Source organism: Ursus americanus, chromosome X (genome assembly GCF_024610735.1).
Source record: "Ursus americanus isolate L20-20 chromosome X, mUrsAme1.1.p, whole genome shotgun sequence".
In the NCBI taxonomy this organism is placed as follows: Eukaryota; Metazoa; Chordata; class Mammalia; order Carnivora; family Ursidae; genus Ursus; species Ursus americanus.
The window spans coordinates 67,399,816-67,417,110 of NC_142164.1; the positions used below are offsets into that span (position 1 = coordinate 67,399,816).

At 52.1% G+C, this 17,295-nt stretch overlaps 1 protein-coding gene across 4 annotated transcripts in view; it reads right to left on the bottom strand.

The window, feature by feature from the left end:
• Positions 1 to 13,695: 13,695 nt before the first annotated feature.
• STARD8 (StAR related lipid transfer domain containing 8) overlaps positions 13,696 to 17,295 on the bottom strand; it is a 77,578-nt gene continuing 73,978 nt past the window's right edge. For all 4 annotated transcript variants that reach the window (XM_045795449.2, XM_045795452.2, XM_045795451.2 and 1 more), the window contains 4 exons: positions 16,873 to 17,097; positions 15,660 to 15,877; positions 15,383 to 15,559; positions 13,696 to 15,231 (listed from right to left, as the gene is read on the bottom strand). In XM_045795449.2, coding sequence (XP_045651405.2) covers positions 15,114 to 15,231; positions 15,383 to 15,559; positions 15,660 to 15,877; positions 16,873 to 17,097 — 738 coding nt within the window. In that variant the 3' untranslated portion in view covers positions 13,696 to 15,113. The remainder of the gene's footprint in view (positions 15,232 to 15,382; positions 15,560 to 15,659; positions 15,878 to 16,872; positions 17,098 to 17,295) is intronic.

Sequence of the window (17,295 nt, forward strand, 5' to 3'; positions counted from 1 at the left end):
GGCTGATCATTCTTAGCTTATTGACATCCAGTGATGCTGTAGCCCACACACAACAGTGAGGCCAATACATTGGGCAAGTCCATCTTACTAATTCAGCAGTGTTCACTAATTTGAAAAAAACAGTGTCTGCTTAAAAGCTCAGGAGGGCCACCCCCCTGGTTGGGTGACCCCCATTTTGTGCTCAAGCAGCATGTGTCAGTGTCAGGTTCTACTCCACTGGGGCCTTGCCCATGAGCTGCTATAGTGCCTCTATGGGAGGAAAATCCTGAGGACTCACCCATCTCCACAGAAGGGCACTGGGGCATCCTGGCCTCCGTGCAGGTGATGCACATCTTGTCTCTCTGGGTCCATTTCCCTCTCCTTCCTTCTGAGGCTCAAAGTTTGGAAGTGGAGAAAAGACACTAGAAAGAAAGGCCAAGGTTAGCGTTTAGATGGGCTTCCTTGTGGGCAAAAACCCTAGCCCTCCTAGAACCTGATATAAAATAAGTACTCAAGGAATCTTTGTTAAACAAGTGAATGTAGGCTAAGGGATATCAGCTTGGGCGCTGGAGTGAAATTCAAGGGGTACCTCAAACCTCACTTTTTCCAAGAGTCACTCTTTGAGGTGGCTTCAGGGCCTGAGTTTCCACCTTTGGGGTTGAAGCATTGTGTTTTGAGAGGACTCCTTTGAAATGCAAGCATATTACCAAAGAGGAGAAACCAGTATTTAGTCACTTCATATTTGCCTATCAACTTGCCCTAGTATCTGTTCATTGATCAAACACCAGGTACATACAAAGTGCCAAGTCCTGCATCAGGTGGGCATAGTCCTTGCTCTGTGGGACTCACAACCCATGTTGAAGATGCTTCCACCTGGGCACCAATCCAGCTGAAGAAGGATAGGGTTTCCCAGCTTGACTTGAAGGGTTTCACTGCTAATTCATTCAATGCTTATTCATTGAGTGTGTAGTAGCTACTGTCCTGATTCTAGTGATATAGCAGAGACCAAAACTATCCAACATCTCTGCTCCTAGTGGGGCTTCTGCTGAGTGGGGAGGCACAGACAGTATATGAAAATCATCAATGACATAGTATGTCAGATGGTGGTAAAGCAGAAAAATTACATAGGGAGTATTGGGCTAAGGATGGGGGTATACATTGACATCTCAAATAAGTGGTCACAGAAAGCTTCACTGATATTTGAGTAGGAACTCCAAAGAGGTAAGAGAGAAAGCTTTGCCAATACCTGGCGAGATAGGCAATGTAAGGCAACAAGATGGGAGTAGGCCTGACAAGGGAGAGCAAGGAGGTCAGTGTGGCCAATGCAGATAAAATGCGGGGAAGTAGTAGATGTGGCTAAAGAGGTAATAAGAGACAAACCTGGGCAGGGCCTCGTAAACCATCACAAAGACTTGGGCAAATCGGAAGCCATTGGAGCTTTGAGCAAAGGGCCTTTCTGGTTTCTATATTGAGAGTGAATTGCAGGAGGCTAGGGTGAAAATAGGAAGGCCAGTTGAGAGGCTACTGCAATCACCCAGGGGAGAGATGATGTTAGCAAGAACTAGGGTGGGATCAGTTGGTGTGGTAGGGAGCGGGAAGTTTCTGGATGGATTTTGAAAGGAGAATCAATAGAACTTGGATTGAATGTGGGGTGTGCAAGAAAGATAGGCTTTTGGCCTGAGCAACTGGACAGATGGAGCTGCCATTTATTGCTAGTTGCTGCAGATGGTCAAACCAATTTTCAGAACATGTTGAAGGTAGACCAAGTTCCTACAAAGCCCGTTTACCCTCTCAGTGCAGGACTCCACTGCAGGTCCTGCTTGACTTAGTAAAGCCCCATATGTTTTGCTGGAAGGGAATGAGATAGAAATGCTGGAATCTGGGAGATTCAATTGCGCCAGGGACAAGTGGGGATCTGGTTCTTCCCTTGAGCCCTGGGCTTCTCTGGGGCACAAGAACTTTGGATATTATAAGGTACCCCAGCACCTTTCTTTGCTTAACAGCTTCCTTTTGACAGCTCAATCCACCCTATCACTCCCAAAGCTTTCAAAGGTTTGTCAGAACTGGGAAAGCTGTGAGTGCCAGGTTTCCTGGTTGGAGCCTGGTGGTTAGGGAGTAGGGATGGGGCTGAGGCTTTGGGAGCTAGAGAAAGATGGAAATGTTCAGCTGTTTGCCTGGGTAAGAGGGGAGATTGGGAACCCAACCCAGAAAGAAAGTTGTTTGAGGTGGCCTTGGTATTGTTTGGAGCCAAGGTCGACTGGCCACTTGCTATTAGCCTTTGGCAGAGGCCAGGGGAAAGGGAAGTATGTTAAGCCCCCAGTTGTAAGTGACCTTGTACCCAAGAATTACACTTGTCTCTGATCCTAGGGATCACTGGTGAGGTCTAAAGGGACATCTGTTACCGCTTTCTGTCCCAGACCTTACCAAGTCCTTCCTTAACAAAGATACCAAGACTTTAGTCCTCGCTCTTGGTCTAAAGACCAGGAGAACCATCACCACTCTCACTTGTTCCCTTGGCAACCCTGGGCATTTGGTGAGCTGACTGGCCCTTTGGAGAAGCTGTTGTTATAAGAAGGCAATAGTACACCTCTTAGGGCAAAAGTAACTTTTAGTAAACTTAATCTTCCATGGGAAGAATCACCAGAGAAAAAGGTCTGTGTCTTTCATGGCCAACTAGGAATTTACCAGGTATTTCTCACTTAAATTAGATTCGCTCTTCGATGCTTGCTTTTTTACTCAAGCCAGTCCTCCTTGACCCTTGAGCACACCCACTGCCCAGGTAAGCGCCATGCCCAGTCCTGCCCTTCTCCTTGACTCTGCTCTGTCTTTTGGGCCCCTTGTGGGGCCCCTCTCCCTGGCTCTTTCAGGACTTTTCCTTGTAGTGTCTGTGAGTAGCTTCTTTCCTTATGGGAGTAAGAGGGAGATGGAAAGAAGTCAAGAAAAGCTGAGTGTTGGGAAAGGCAGTCTCCTGCAGTCTTCCACACTGCCCCCCTCCATTTCCCCCCTATCTTTACTGGGTCTTGGGCCTAGAACACTGTGCTTGGCTTCTAGCCTTGTGAGGGACTATATCTCCCTGTTCTGGGCTTGTTGCATGCTCATGTGTGGCCCTCAAGCATGCCCCCAGCTTTCTGTATTTCGGATCCCACAGAGGGTAGGATCAAGTCCTTCCACCAAAGCACCTGCAGTCACACTGCCAACTGTAAAATAAACCCTCTGGCATGCTGAGGCTTGCCTCCTGCAGGATGTTGGATAGCAATAACTTCATCCAACTGCTCCTGGAAAACTTTCTGAGCTGAGTTCCTTGTAAGGAACTCAACTTTCTGTAAGTTCTTAATCTTGTCCTCCTTTTCCCCCACATTTGCTCCAGCCAGGGAGCAAAGAATCTGGTGACTGTGTGTGTGCACACATGAGCATGCGTGTGTAGTACCCATGTCTGTGAACATGTGTGTGTATGCATAGACCTACCTGAAATGAGGAGAGGGGCAGGAGTTTCTTCCCAGAGAACAGGGGCCCAGAAGTCCCCAAGTCCATCCCCTGGAAGTGGTGGGGGTGTGGAGGACAGACCCTGGTTAGGTCCCTAGACCATATTTCCACTTACACTGGGTGGGCTTGGAAGAAATGCTGAGTGTGTGTGTGTGGGGGGGGTCTTGCTCAAGGTCACATAGTAACAGAAGTAACAGAGCTGTGACAGGCTCCATGGCTCCTGATTCTCAGAGCAGTGTTTTTTCTACTCCCCCAGAGCAGAGAGAAGACTCTTCATCCTGCCAGTCCTATAGAGTACCTGTGAAGCTTGTAGAAACCCATGGACAGAGCAATGCTTAGTTGGGTGTAAAGGGCCATGTGGCTGTGAGCTGTGACTCTTAGGCATTGCGTCTCTCTGGGTGTCTGGCAGTGTCCTGAGTACCTGGTGAGCACTCAATCCTGCCTACTTTCTTGTCATCTTCTAGCCTTCTGCTGCACAATTCTCTCAGCTACATGCCTACTTCATCTATCTGTACCTAGAGACCCAAGCTGAACTAGCTGTGAGGGCCCCTCCTTCAGAGCCCTGGGAATAAGACTGGTGGGTTCACAGTCAGCTCCTCACAGTCCTTCTTTTCGTCTTCCTTGAGAAGATAAACTTCTCAACCTTGATTTTCTGGATTTACAGACTTTGGTACCAACGGCCTTGGCCAGTTAACCCCAAGTGCAACTGGAGGGATTTGGGTTAGACCAGCATTTCTCAACCTTGGCACTATTGACATTTTGGGTAGGGAAATTCTTTGTTGTGGAGTCTGTTCTATGTCGTAAGCAGCAGCATCCTCAACTTCTACATGGCATTTGGTGTGCCACTAACACATTTTCCCCCACTGCCCCCTAGTTGTGACAACAAAAAACATTTCCAGACATTGTCAAATGTCTTTTGGGAAGAAAAATTGCTTTCAGTTGAGAACCACTGGGTTAGGCTGAAGGCAGCTACTCTGGTTCTGCCTCCCTTTCCTGGGAAGGCTATGGTGTGGGTGATGAGCTAGACCAGCTCCAAAGCTCCCCATACTGCTCTGAGGCCCTCTTCCTTCCAGGCCCCTTGCCTGCTTGGTGCTAAAACCCAGAACTCCAGGAGCCAACACTTGTGAGCTAGGCCTGAGCACTCTCACTGATACAAGTTGGGAGGACTTGGAAGTAGATTGGGATGAAAGCTGGTAGGGTGGGAAGGGGACAGGGGCTGGGGAGGACACTGGACTTGCCAGTGTATTAATAATGAAATGGCATTTGTTTGCAAGGTCAAGTCCTAGGGCAATGTGCCACTTTCCTTCTAGAGCCCAGCTGGGTCTTTTTAAGACCTTACCTGTCCTGCTAGGTGCTCACCATGGCCAAGCATCATACCTCCTTGTTTTTCTCCTCTCTAGGCAATCTGTCATTACCATGGGGTGCCTGAGCAAAGCCAGTGCCACCAGGGGTGTCTCTGAGCTCAACCCTCCAACTCCTCTACCCTGAGGGCCCTAGAGTGTGATAATATCAGTGGTCTGAGTACCTCCATGTGTCAGGGCTGTAGGGCCTTCATTGTGTTGTAAGTGACTGCATTCTCCGCACTCTCGCCCGTACTGCCTACCCTAATCAGCCACCCCTCAGGCACCCTCACCTTTTCAGTCCCATGGTCCATGTGGCAGGAGTAGCCAAGGTTTTGAGTTGGTTCCTCCAGGAATTTTTGGAGGGAACTTGGCAAGTTAGAGCTGCAGGATGTCTTGGCTGTAAGACCCTTAGAGAACCAAAGCGCAAATCACCGTGCAGATCAGAACACTGAGGCCAAGAGAGGCGGGACAATGACTCAGTGGCATATGTGGTCTAGAACTGACACCTCTTGGTTCCCAGTCCATGACCTTTAACTTCTCTTTCCAGGATTCTTAGAAACAGCTTTCTCCTTGGGTTTCCTGCTCCCTTTCTAACCTCATCCACCATGCTGTCAGGTTTATCTTCCTTTTTTTTTAAAAGATTTTATTTATTAATTTGACAGAGACAGCCAGCGAGAGAGGGAACACAAGCAGGGGGGAGTGGGAGAGGAAGAAGCAGACTCCAGCGGAGCAGGGAGCCCCGATACGGGGCTCGATCCCAGGACCCTGGGATCACGCCCTGAGCCAAAGGCAGACGCTTAATGACTGAGCCACCCAAGTGTCCCAGGTTTATCTTCCTTAAGCATAGTTTTCATTATATTCCTCTCCTGCTCAAAAACCTCAGTGGCTCCCTGTGGCCTAGGCCCTAGGGAATTCAATTCAAAGTCGCCCTCTGGGGAGCCTCTTCCTCCAGACCCATCCCCCTTCTCTCCCTGCCTCCACTGCACTTACCTGCCAACCCAGTTCCTCAAGTTCACTAGGTGGGACCTGTGCTCTCCCAGCTGCCAACTCCAGCTCACACTCTTCTCTCCTCCATGGGATTTCCTCCTCCCATCCTCCCCAAATCATCCCACTCTTCCAGCTTCTCTCAAGTGCTACCTTAAAATGATGCTCCCCCTGCACTACCCCATTAGAATGAAATCTTGCCTCCTCTAAACCTCTGCCCCTTGGCATATCTCCCATGTTTCCTCACATTCTAGCACTCCCTGAGTCTCAATTTGCCTGGCCTGTAAAATGAGTCTCTAAGCCTTCAGCACATGGGCGTGCTGTGGAATTCAGATCAAAGCAGCCTATGTAGCATGAAGGTGTTTAACAGTTCTCTCCTGTTGCCCTTCCTCACCGTGCCATCCCCAGTGACCTGAGGCCTAAGCTGGTGGTGCACCTAATTCAATGATGCTACAGCACTGTGCGCTGTCCTCCAGCTCCCCATCTTGTGGGAGGATGGGGGGTGCAAAGCCTTCTGAGAGATTGGTTCTCTAAGCCTCAGAGTAGGAAGTAAGTTTGCCACTCAGGTGTAAATAATCAAGTATGCAGCCAGGACCAGACATGGGCTGGGAGGGGGCAGGTGGTGGGAGAAATCTGGTGCTTGGGGCTCAGGCGCATTTCTGTTCCTCCCACCTGTCCCTGGGAGCTGGTCTCTAGAAAGGAACTCAGTCCCGCTGTTTGCCAGATAATCCTTGCATATCCTCCCCAAATTCTGGTTCAACCTCCAGGCCTCATGGGAGTCATTTTAGACAGCCTCTGTCTCCAAGTAAGATGCTACCAGGTAAGTGGTGCTTTAGTGATCCACAGAATGAGGAAGTGCTCCTTACCATCCAACCCCCAATGTCTCCAGTTGTTCCCCTAGACCTACTTCCTCTCTTTCCTCCATGGACAAGGAAACCATCTGTCACCACCCTTTGGGTGAAGAATGTCTCCGTCATGTGTTGCTTCTTCTCTGACTGGGCTCCATTTTCAGCCCCCTCACTCTGCCAGGCTTATCCCACTGGGTCTAATGCCCACCGCCATGCCTAACCACAGCCTTTCTTTGCTCTTTAGAGTCTGACAGCCCAAGCTTCAAATTCGGGCTCCCTCACTTGCTAGCTTTGTGACCTCGGGTAGGTCCCTTCACCTCTCAGGGCTGCAGTGTTCTTATCCATAAAGTGGGACTATTAATCATAGGATTGTTGTGAATAGTGAATGAGCTCATGCATATAAAGTGCTCAGCAACTGCCTGGCCTCGTAAGTGCACACAAAGCATTAGGGGAGGAAAGGCATGCAAACTGTGCAAGCAGTGCTTGGCATATAGTAGGCACTGAATAAATATTAGCTACCCTTATGCTGATACCCACCCAAAGACCTTTTGGAAGCAAATCAAGTGTACTTTGCAGGAGGAAGTAAGGAGACTGACCTGGCCCCCCAGACAAGTGAAACCACGAGAAAAGGCACTCCTGCCTCACTCATTCTCCCCACCCACCTCACTGACTAATCTTTTCCCACCCACCCAACACTGAGTCACACAGACCCAATTTGTTCAAATCTAGCTCCAGTACTAACTAACTAACTAAGTATAACGTTGGGCAAGTACCTTCCTTCACCTCTCTGAGCCTCAGTTTTTGCACCTCTAAAATGGGGATCAAAATTATACCTACTTTCAGGGTTTTGTGAGTAATGAGAAAATAGGAATGTGAGCTGTGTCAACCACACTGGAGAGACGCTGGTTTTCATTTCCGTGGTTCTTCCTCCTTTGCATAGGCCCTGGGCCTTGCCTCCCTTCTTAGCGCTCTGCTCCCTTACCCCCCATCTCACGCTCCCTCCACCTCCTCTTCTTCTCCTCCTCCTAAAGCTGTCACAGGCCAGGACATGGCCATTTACACTTGTTTATGCCGGCATGTTTTGGTGACCTGGACAATGTGTCCCACTCCATGGACAAGCTGGAGCCACTGATTCAGCTGCTGATTCAGAGGCAAGAAGGCCTGGAACCCCGGGGGCTCTGCCTCCCAGTCGTGAGCCCTGGGCTATATTGCTCTCATTTGGCAGCAAAGAACTTGTCCAAGGCCATAGAAGCCAGTTAGAGGCCCTGACAGAAAACTGCTTGCTTCCCTAGGAAGCATAGCTGGGGTGGAGTTAGAAAATGAGAAGAGGTGTCTACACTCCAAGAGAGGCCAGAAGTGCCCCTACAAGTCGCACATGCTAGACCACCCAAAGTGTGGAGTCAGCCATTCAGCAGCCTAGGCCTGAGTACCTTTCTCCCCCTGAGCAGTAACGTTTTGACTCTGATACAGGCTCCGTGTTGTCCTCTGCCAGGGCCACCTTATCATTAGGCATACTAGGCCCGGCATCTAGGGCCCATGAAAGTGTTTTCATCCTAATTTATTTTAACATCAGAAGAAAAAAGGAGTATAATAACGGCGCGTATATAATGAATAGTGCAGCCCAAATAATATTTACCTTTATACCAATGCAGTTGTAAATTATAATTTTAAATATTGTTTATAGAAGAAGGGCTCATGAAAGTCCAGATGCAGCCTTGATCTCTGCTCAATCCCAGGCCCTCCCCATTGATTGAGGCACCATCTGCTTGCCTTAGAGTTACAGCAGCAGCCCAAGGCCACCCTCGGGCCCTCTGGAGCGCTGCTGGAATCCAGGAGGCAGGGCAGGGCAAGGCAGGCAAACTCCCAGCAGGCTGTGAGGGTGGGCTGGGGGCAGAGGAGGGCAGCCTCTGTGTATCCTACCATCCCTGGCTCTCTTCCCTCCCTCCTGGCCAAACTGCTCTTCAGCCAGCATTCCTCAAACTCATTTCCTCCTTTGTTCAACAGCTCTCATATCTACCACTCCCAGTTCAATCCCCACTGCCCCCCGCCCCCCCCACACTGAAGTGGGCAGTGGGAGGTAGGAGTGTCCTCTCCCTTTGCACTGGGCTTCAGGGGAAAGAAGGCAGGCTTAGGAGTCTGGGCAGAAGTCCCCATTCAATCCCTAATTTGCTGTGTACTCCCTGGCAAGTTACCTTGTTTCTCAGACTCTGAAATCGCCATCCAGAAAAAGGGGGGTGCTAATACCTCACAGAAGACTTTTGAGGTTGAGAAGACATCCTGTATGGGAAAATGCATGGCATGGTGCCTGCTATCCAGTAGACACTCAGGTCAGTATCCATGCATTCCCTCTTAGGCAGTAGAAGGGTTTGATGCAGTTCTCACCCACCCTACCAGGCTCCTTTGGGCTCCAGTGCACCCACCCTCACACTCCCTGCCTCATGCTCCCTCGTGTCTCCCTGCTGCTACACACAAATAGGTAACTGCATTAAGCACACACTCTCTGAGACCCTGTGCTGGACACTGGGGTCACAGAGATTACTCTCACTGGGCCCCTCGCCTTGATGTCATAGCCTAAGCAAAGAGACAGGCCTGTCCATTTGAGTTAGTTTTGTGTGACAAAAAGTGTTTTTGAGTGACCCACTCAAAAAGGGCTTCAGGAGCTCAGGCATGGGTTCGTTAGAAAAGGCTGGCTGAGGCTGGAAGGGTGTGAGCAACTGGCAGAGGTAAAGGAGGGCAAGTCAAGTAGAGGGAACCTTGTAGAGCAAGGGCTTGGAGTGAACAAGCCAACATAACCAACAGTGATGAAACAACTTCCTTTATGCCTATCAATGTGCTAGGCACTGTGCTAGGCATCTGGGCTCCTCTCAACACCCATTTTACAGATGAGAAAGCTGAGGCTCAGCGAGCAAAGTGGTTTGCTCAAGATCACACTGCTAAGAAGTGGCAGAGCCAGGACTTGAACCCACCTCTGTGTGTCTCCTGATGCCCTCCACCAGGCCTCCCTGCCTCTCTGGGCTGGGCGCTATGAAGAACTCAGAGACGAACCTCACTAGGACCCTGATCCCCGTGCTCCCAGGCTAATGGGGGTCATGTGACTGGTACCCGAGAACACTAAGGGGAGACATAAGCAAGATGGAAGCTTGGAAACACACCCAAAGGGCAATGATGACTCAGAAAAGGGAGTCAAGAAACCTTGCTGGAGGCTTCAGGGACAGCTTCATGGGGGATATACCGGAGTTGGGCATTGCCAGACTGATGAAGTTTGGGATAATAGCACTTTGTAATAATTGACCTGCTAACTAATCTGCACATCTCTCCAAGCCTCATTTTATGCATGGGGAAACTGGGCTTCAAAAAGTTTAAATAACTTGCCCATAGCCCGACAGCTAAGAAGTGGCAGAGCTGAGACTTGAACGTAGGTCCTCCAAATCCAGGATAGTTCTATGCCTGCTCATGGCAAAGGTAACTAAAGGAGTATGTCGGGCACATGGCTGAAGAAGGGAAGTGAAAGGAAGAAACTTGGTGGACAAGTCAAGGCCACATCATGGGGTCCTGAATGCTACAGTCTGAAAAACATAGGATGATACTTGACTTTTTGACTTTTGAATGATTCACCCAGTACTAAGTATAGGTAGAAATGGGTGGGAGAAGAGAGAAATGAGGTGAGTGCCTCTTCCTAATTCTCGGTGGAAAGGCATGCAGTATGAACAGGGTGTCTTAGACACTGGGTGGAAGCTAGATACAGGAGACATGGCGGAGGTAGATCAGACAGCATGTGGCCAGCCCCCCTTTAGGCCCACATGATCTAGGCCTTTACTTACCTCCCCCACGCCATCTCCTTCTACCCCCCTTGCTCCCTGCATTCTAGCCATGCTAAGCAGGTGCTCACCCCCAGAAAATGCCAACTTTGCCTCCACCCCAGGTCCATTGAATTCGCTATTTCCTCCGCCCAGAACTCCTCCCCTTAGATCTTTGCATGGCTGCTTGCTCTTCCTCCCTCAGGTCTTGGCTTACGTATCACCTCCTCAGAGAGGTCTTCCCTGATTATCCTATTGGAATAGGGGCTCAGTCACCATTGCCTTAGCCTGCTTGACTGCCTTCATCACCCTTATCATAGCTGAAGTTGGTTTGTGTATGTGCTATGGTCTCCCTCCCTCCACTCATCCATCTACTAGGATGTGTGCTAAAGGCGTGTGGGAACCTTGCTGCTCTTGGTCACTGCTGTATTCTGTGCCTCAAGTCTGGCATATATGCCAGACATTCTGCAACTACTTGTTGAATGGCAGAATGTGTGAGTGCTTGGATTGATGGATGGGTCTGCATTGGTTCTGGGGGAAGGTGAGAGGGAGGGAGGAGTTCTGGCTAATTTGGAGATCTGAGCCAGGACGACAACAGTGCTAACAGAGGTGGAGCAGGCAGCGGGGAGCAGACTCTGTGTGGGAAGATGATGAGTTTGGCTTGGGCCTAGTGAGTCTGATGTGCAGGTGGGGCCTCCAGGAAGAGAGGCCCACTCATACAGTGGGAAATACTGGCCTGAGCTCAAGGAAGGGATGGGGCTCTGGGGGTGACAGGGGGTATCTGCACGGAAGTGTAAACTGAAACCGTGGATGACAGTGAGGTCCTTGATGAGCAAGGTGAGGCAGGGAGGAGGAAAAGGAAGAACTTGGAGGAATGACTGAGGTTGAGGTGGGACAGAGGGAGAGAAGTGAAAGGGGCAAGGAAAGAGGGTCAGGAGCTGTGGTCAAAGAAGTGGGAAGAGCTCTTCTTGCGTGGAGGAAGGAGGGCTTCAAGAGGGGAAGATAAGGCCAGGGAGGCAAATTGTCAAGGAGGAAGTGGAGCAAAAACCAATCAGTAGTTAGGATACAAAAAGGCCACTGGGATGTTCTGAGCCTGATGAGGAGGTAGGCGTGTCCCGAATGGTGGCCGCTGAGGCTATGGGGGTCTGAGAGCCAAGGAAGTAGGTAGGGCCTCGATGCCAAGCAGAACATAATGTGCATACCCACCCATCTGCCCAAGCCCAAGCCCTCCACACAAGCTGACTGGCAAGGGAGAGGCTAGCAGGAGGCTGGGTAAGGGAGACTACCATGTGTTCATGTCCACCACGTGCTAGGCACCATGCAGCCACATGCACAGTCACTGGCTCATTAGACCCTAATGACAACACTGAAGTATCTAAATAATTATTAGTCTTATATTCTGGGAGGAAAAAGAAGTCAGAATGGTTAAATGTGTCACTTAAGATCATAGCCAGGAAATGATGTCGCTAGATCTGAACCTGGGTCTACCATCTACTCTCAGCCACTCTGGCAACAGGGCACCGGAGACTAAAAACTAACAGACCAAAGCTCTGAGATAGATTGTCCAATTTCCATGTGAGATTCACCGACTGCCTGGCTTCTTTGAGGCACTGGGTCAGGGGAAACACAGGAGGAGAGAGTATAGGCAACAGGGATGGGAATTTGAAGGTGAGAGTCGTCTAGCATCAGGGAAAGGAAGAGATCAAGTCAGGGTAGGCCGAGGTACGCAACTGAGGGCTAGAAATGGTCACAGGCAGTGCTCGCCATGTGCGTGGAACTGAGAGGCCCCATCATCATGACACCCACTCCCACATCTACAGGCCATGGCGGTCCATTCATTGACCACACAGTGGGCAAGGCAGAGAGGCAGCAGTGGGCACCTCTGCTTTATGGAGGGGAACGACACTAACCCCAGAGAAGCTCCCTTACTTGACACTAACTCTCCTAGAATGCCAGAGATGGGAACCACACTGGGCAGGTGGTCCTAGGCAAGGGTCCAGAGCTGAAAGATTGGAGGAATTCTCTGGCTCTTCCAAGAATCTCCCTCATACACAACTCTTTATCTGTCTCCTGTCTCTTAGCGACCGTCAGTCACCTGGGTGGTCATTTTCATACCACCCATTGACAGCATGCTCAAGCCTATCCCCTGTACCATCGCCACAGCCTCCTTCCATGACCAGGTCATGGTGGTGCTTGTGCCAGAAGGTCCCCTGGCTGCCTGCCTTAAAGTACTGGCTGCAGCTTCCCACTGGTGTCCCTTAACACCAACACTGCTTGAGCCGTCTCCTATCACCCATGCCCACATGTGGGCTGCCTCCACTGTTCTCCCACAGGCAAAGGGCTGACAGGACCTCTGTTCCACCTTGCTCCTTCCCAAAGCTAGCTGAGATCCCCAGGCAGCAGCAGTGAAGAAAGGCCAAAGGCATGTGGGGACAGCTGAACCCAAAAGAAGAGAGTGAAAGGTAACAGAGAAGCAGGACTTGATAGATGCCCCAATCCGAACACTTACTGAGCCAGGCTTGTGCCGAGCTGTCACTGGCCTGTTTGGCCCATGGGGAGGCTGAGTTTCAGATAGAGGGAGAGCAGCAGGACTTGTTTGCCCCAGGCAGCCCAATGGCACTCAATGGGTACAAACATAGATTGGATCACGAAGCCTATACTTCCTCTCTAGCTGCTCCTAGGAGATTGGGAACTTGACGGCTACAGCAGTGTGGCAGAGAAAGCTTTTTCCTGTGGGGAAGTAAAGATGTGGGGGCCTTTCTAGCCTCCTGGGCTTTGCTGGCCACTGAAGCCAGACCAGGGGCTGCCTTCAGGCACTCTGACCTCTCTTAGGCTGGTTTCTGGGGTAAACAGGGTCTCCAAGCCTCCAGGGACTGGGTTTCCACTCTTCATCCTGAAGCTTGGGCTGTGTGTAGCAGGTGAAAGAAGGAAAGCAGAGCCAGGGGCATCTCTCCCTAGGGCTACTGTCAGGATGCCTGAGGTCATGCTTGGGTGCCACTCAGATTGGGGACCCTGGCCAGATCAGGGAATGGGGGGTCTGCAGCTTCTGCCCAAGCCCTGGCTTCTTGGAGTCCCACCTTCCCCATGTGCAACTCACCTCTCAAAGAAAAGAACTGAGGCCCTCCCTATTCCCACTGTGGCCTCCCCCCAAAGCCTAAACCGGTGATGTTCACAATTTCTGATGCTAACACTAAGCTCGCATTGTAACCTGCCCTCAGTGCCTAACCCATGACCTCAGGGAAGACAGCCACACAGCCAGAGTCTGTTTCTAGAAATGCTTTATTGTTCTGCTGACAGGTTGCCTGGTGCCTGCTCTCCACCTCCCTCATCTTAAATGCCCTGCTCCGTCGGGCTTTCCAGACCCCTGCTCGCACCCACAGATTATAATATACTCACAATAGAATATGTGTGCGTATATACATGTGCATATACATGTGTGTATATGTGTATATATATACACACACAAATACATACATATATATATATATATATATATATTCTGACTGTACAGTATTTATAGGTACAAATAAAATAGGCTTAAAAATCACAACATTGGCTGGGACCCATCCCACTCCAGTGTATTGAGCTGAAAGAAAAATAAAGCACCAGTTGGCATTTGAATGTCATTTGGAATTCCACATAAGCCAAGATGGCTGCTGGGCGGGAGGGGTCAGGTTTGGATCCAGCCCCAGCTGGCTGAGATGACCCTTGGCCCTTCCATCTGGCTGGCCGGCTGCCTGAAGCGGGGGCCAGGTCTCTGCTTGATGACGGGGTTCTTACGTCAGCCTGTTACGGTAGGCAGGAAGAGCAGGAGAAGGGATGCGACACAGATACGTGTCTCTTCACTACCATCTGCTTTTGCTTGGCCTGTGTGGTGGGAGTGAGCCCGTTTGCTCTCCAGACATAAGAGTGTGTGACCAAAGGCCACACAGGACACGAGGGAGTGGCAGATAAAGTAGGGGGCCCGAGCCGGGGAGACTGGTTCATTGGTCTCCTGAGACCTGAGAAAGGAAGCCCCCTCCCCACCACTACCACCTCCCAGGCTGCCCCAAATCATCCTGTTGCCCGCTGGTAGTGCTCACTCTTTAAATCAGCCTCATAAAAATCAGCATCGTATTTACACAAATAAAACAGCTCATGGTGGTTGGGGCTGCCCTGCACTCATCCTCTGCAGTTCACTTTCTCTGGCAAAGCCAGTTCAGGGCCAGTATTAGGCCCCAAGGCGGGACCAGAGCCTCCCACCAACCTCAAAGGGACCCGAGCACCAAAAAGGATGGCTTGGCCTCTCGGAGTGGCAGAGGGCTGGACACACACACTGCTCTCTCCCTTCTTCCCCCTGCAGGTGGGGGAGCTGGCCAGGCTTCAGAGTGATGATGCCTCGGTGGGCCTGGAGGGCCGCAGCAGTCTTCTTCTTCTGACAATGACTCCTCTCCCTTGGGAGGACAGAACACAGGCTTGTGGGTGCAGGTGGAGTGGAGATGGGACACTGAAATTCTCTTCTCTTCCCCCGTGTGTGTGGAGGAGCTTCAGAAAGCCAAGGGGACAGCAAGCTGCTGGATCGGCAAGGGCCTGGCAATGCCCCTGGAAGCAACACGTGGGGGCTACTCCCCTCTCCTCACCCCCTTACTCCCTTGGGGCCGAGGGCCCTGGGTGGTGCCACCCTGGCACCAGGCTGAGGCTCACAACTTGGTCTCAGGGCCAGCTGCCTGCAGGGTGGGGAAGGAGTCCCGGATCTTTGCCACTTCCATGGCACACAGGTGCCCGAAGACTTTGTTGTACCAGTCAGGAGAACGGCCCCTGCAGGGATAGAAGGAGGTGGACGTGAGCCATGGGGTCGGCCCTGGAGCCCTTGCCAGGAGGAAGGAAGAAAGGACTCGCCCCCAGCCCCCAGGGATCGATGACATGGGGCAGAGGCGGGGAGAGTGCCGGGGCTGCAGGGGCCTGGTACCTGAGATCCGCGCGGCAGATGTGAGTGAGCCGGGAGCGGCCCAGGCCGCAGGGCTCCATGAGGTACTGGGAAGTGAGCATCATGGCCCGCACCCCGGACTCTGGCACGGGTTGCTCGGGATCCAGGGACTGGGACACTAGCAGGCAGCCCCCACGGGGCAGGTCGGAGCGCCACATCCTGTGGGGAAGGGACAGACACAGTCGGGTTCCCGGCGTCCGTTCCCGGTCCACCTCCCTGGTCCCCCACGCGTGGCAGGCTGACAACCAGAACCCCTCACCGGAGCACCACAAAGTCGCGGCAGGGATGGGGCGCCATGCTGTCAGTGACATAGTGGTACAGCTCCACACCCGGCATCAAGGCTTCCAACACCTGGGCCCGCAGCAGGTCCTCGTCCCAGAGGGCCCTCTCCCGCAGAACACGGTGTAGCACCACGGCTGGAGGGGCCGCCACCTCGGTGGATGCCTTCCACACACGCAGGGGGTGCCCGTCTGGTGCCTGTGAGCCACGGGAGTGGGGACGGGGGACAGCTGTCAGAGCTGGAGAACAGCCACTCCCCCCCCCCCCCCGTTCCAGCATGCCCTCACTTCAGCCCCTGACAAGGGAAGGCTGCAGGGGTCCTCTGCTAACCCTAGCCACACCCAGACAGGCCATCCCTGTGTTCCCTGTCCTCTCTCTCCTTTCTGGCTGTCTGCTTCTCCACCTAGTCCAAAGCACGCAAATCCTCTGGGGCCTACCAGGCTCTACCATGAAAGGGACACGGGGCTTGGAATTTCTAGAAGTGAACAGGAAGAGATGGTGATCGTCCTCAAGGAACTCACCATCTAGCACAGGAAGTAGGACACGGACATGGCAACCGGAGCTGCCATTCAGTGAGTCTCTTGTATGTGCCAGGCACCATGCGAGCCTCTCTCATCCCAATCCCATAAGGCACGTTTCACTATGACTGGTGTGTACACAGCAATCTCGGGCTTGTGGTCTTACTTGTCATTGGAATCCCAGAAAGAAGATGGCTAGTGCCAAGAGAAGGACAGAGAAGTCATCTCCAGTGTGGGACATGACAGGAGGCTCTGAACGAAGGAGAGGGCATATCAAGATGAGGCTTCCTGTGGCTTGGGACACGTAATGCTTGGGGCAGGTCAGTCCAAGCAGCAGGACAGCAGGGGCGGAAGCACAAAGGTGCAAGTGTGAGGAGCTCAGCACGGCCGTGGTGCAGAAAGATACGGGAGGTGAGGCACTGCACGGAGTGACGTGTCTGCAGGGGGGCTTTGGTACAGGAATTCTGGCTGGCGATGCCCAACAGAGAGCCCCTGGTCTCATCTGGTTCTCTCAGTTCCTTAAGGTACTTGGCTCTGCCAGCTGACATCCTCCAAGATCAAGCCGAGGCACAGTGCAACTGGCCGGGCAGCTCCTTCCCTTGGGATTCTTGATCTCCCTGCCTGCACTGCGAACTCTCCCAGCACCGTGGCAGCCACAGGCAGTGCGCTACTCACCTTCCTGCAAGCCAGCTCCGTGTGCTGGGGCCCCGGCATACACATCCAGCCCTTGAAGCGCTCGGCAGCATCCCGGAGCAGCTCCTGGACACTCTCTTCCATGTAGAAGCTCAGGCTGATGCCGGCGGCTTGGGCCTGCCGCAGCTCAGCCAGGGCTGGGCCGGGAGGGCTGAGCTCAGCTGCGCTGTAGGAGCCACACAGTTGCAGCACCATGTCCTGGGGGACCTGAGAGAACACACATGCACTAGGGCCATGGGGAGCAGCAGAGGGTCAGGGGCCATCGGTCCCAGGACCCACGTACAGGGGTAGAGAGGCCTGGCTATGGATGTGAGGGAGATGAGAAAACTTGTAGGACTAGAGTTGGAAGTCGTGGGGGTATGTGTCAAATTGGACCCTGTCCCTGACTTGGGGTGCAAAGTCTGG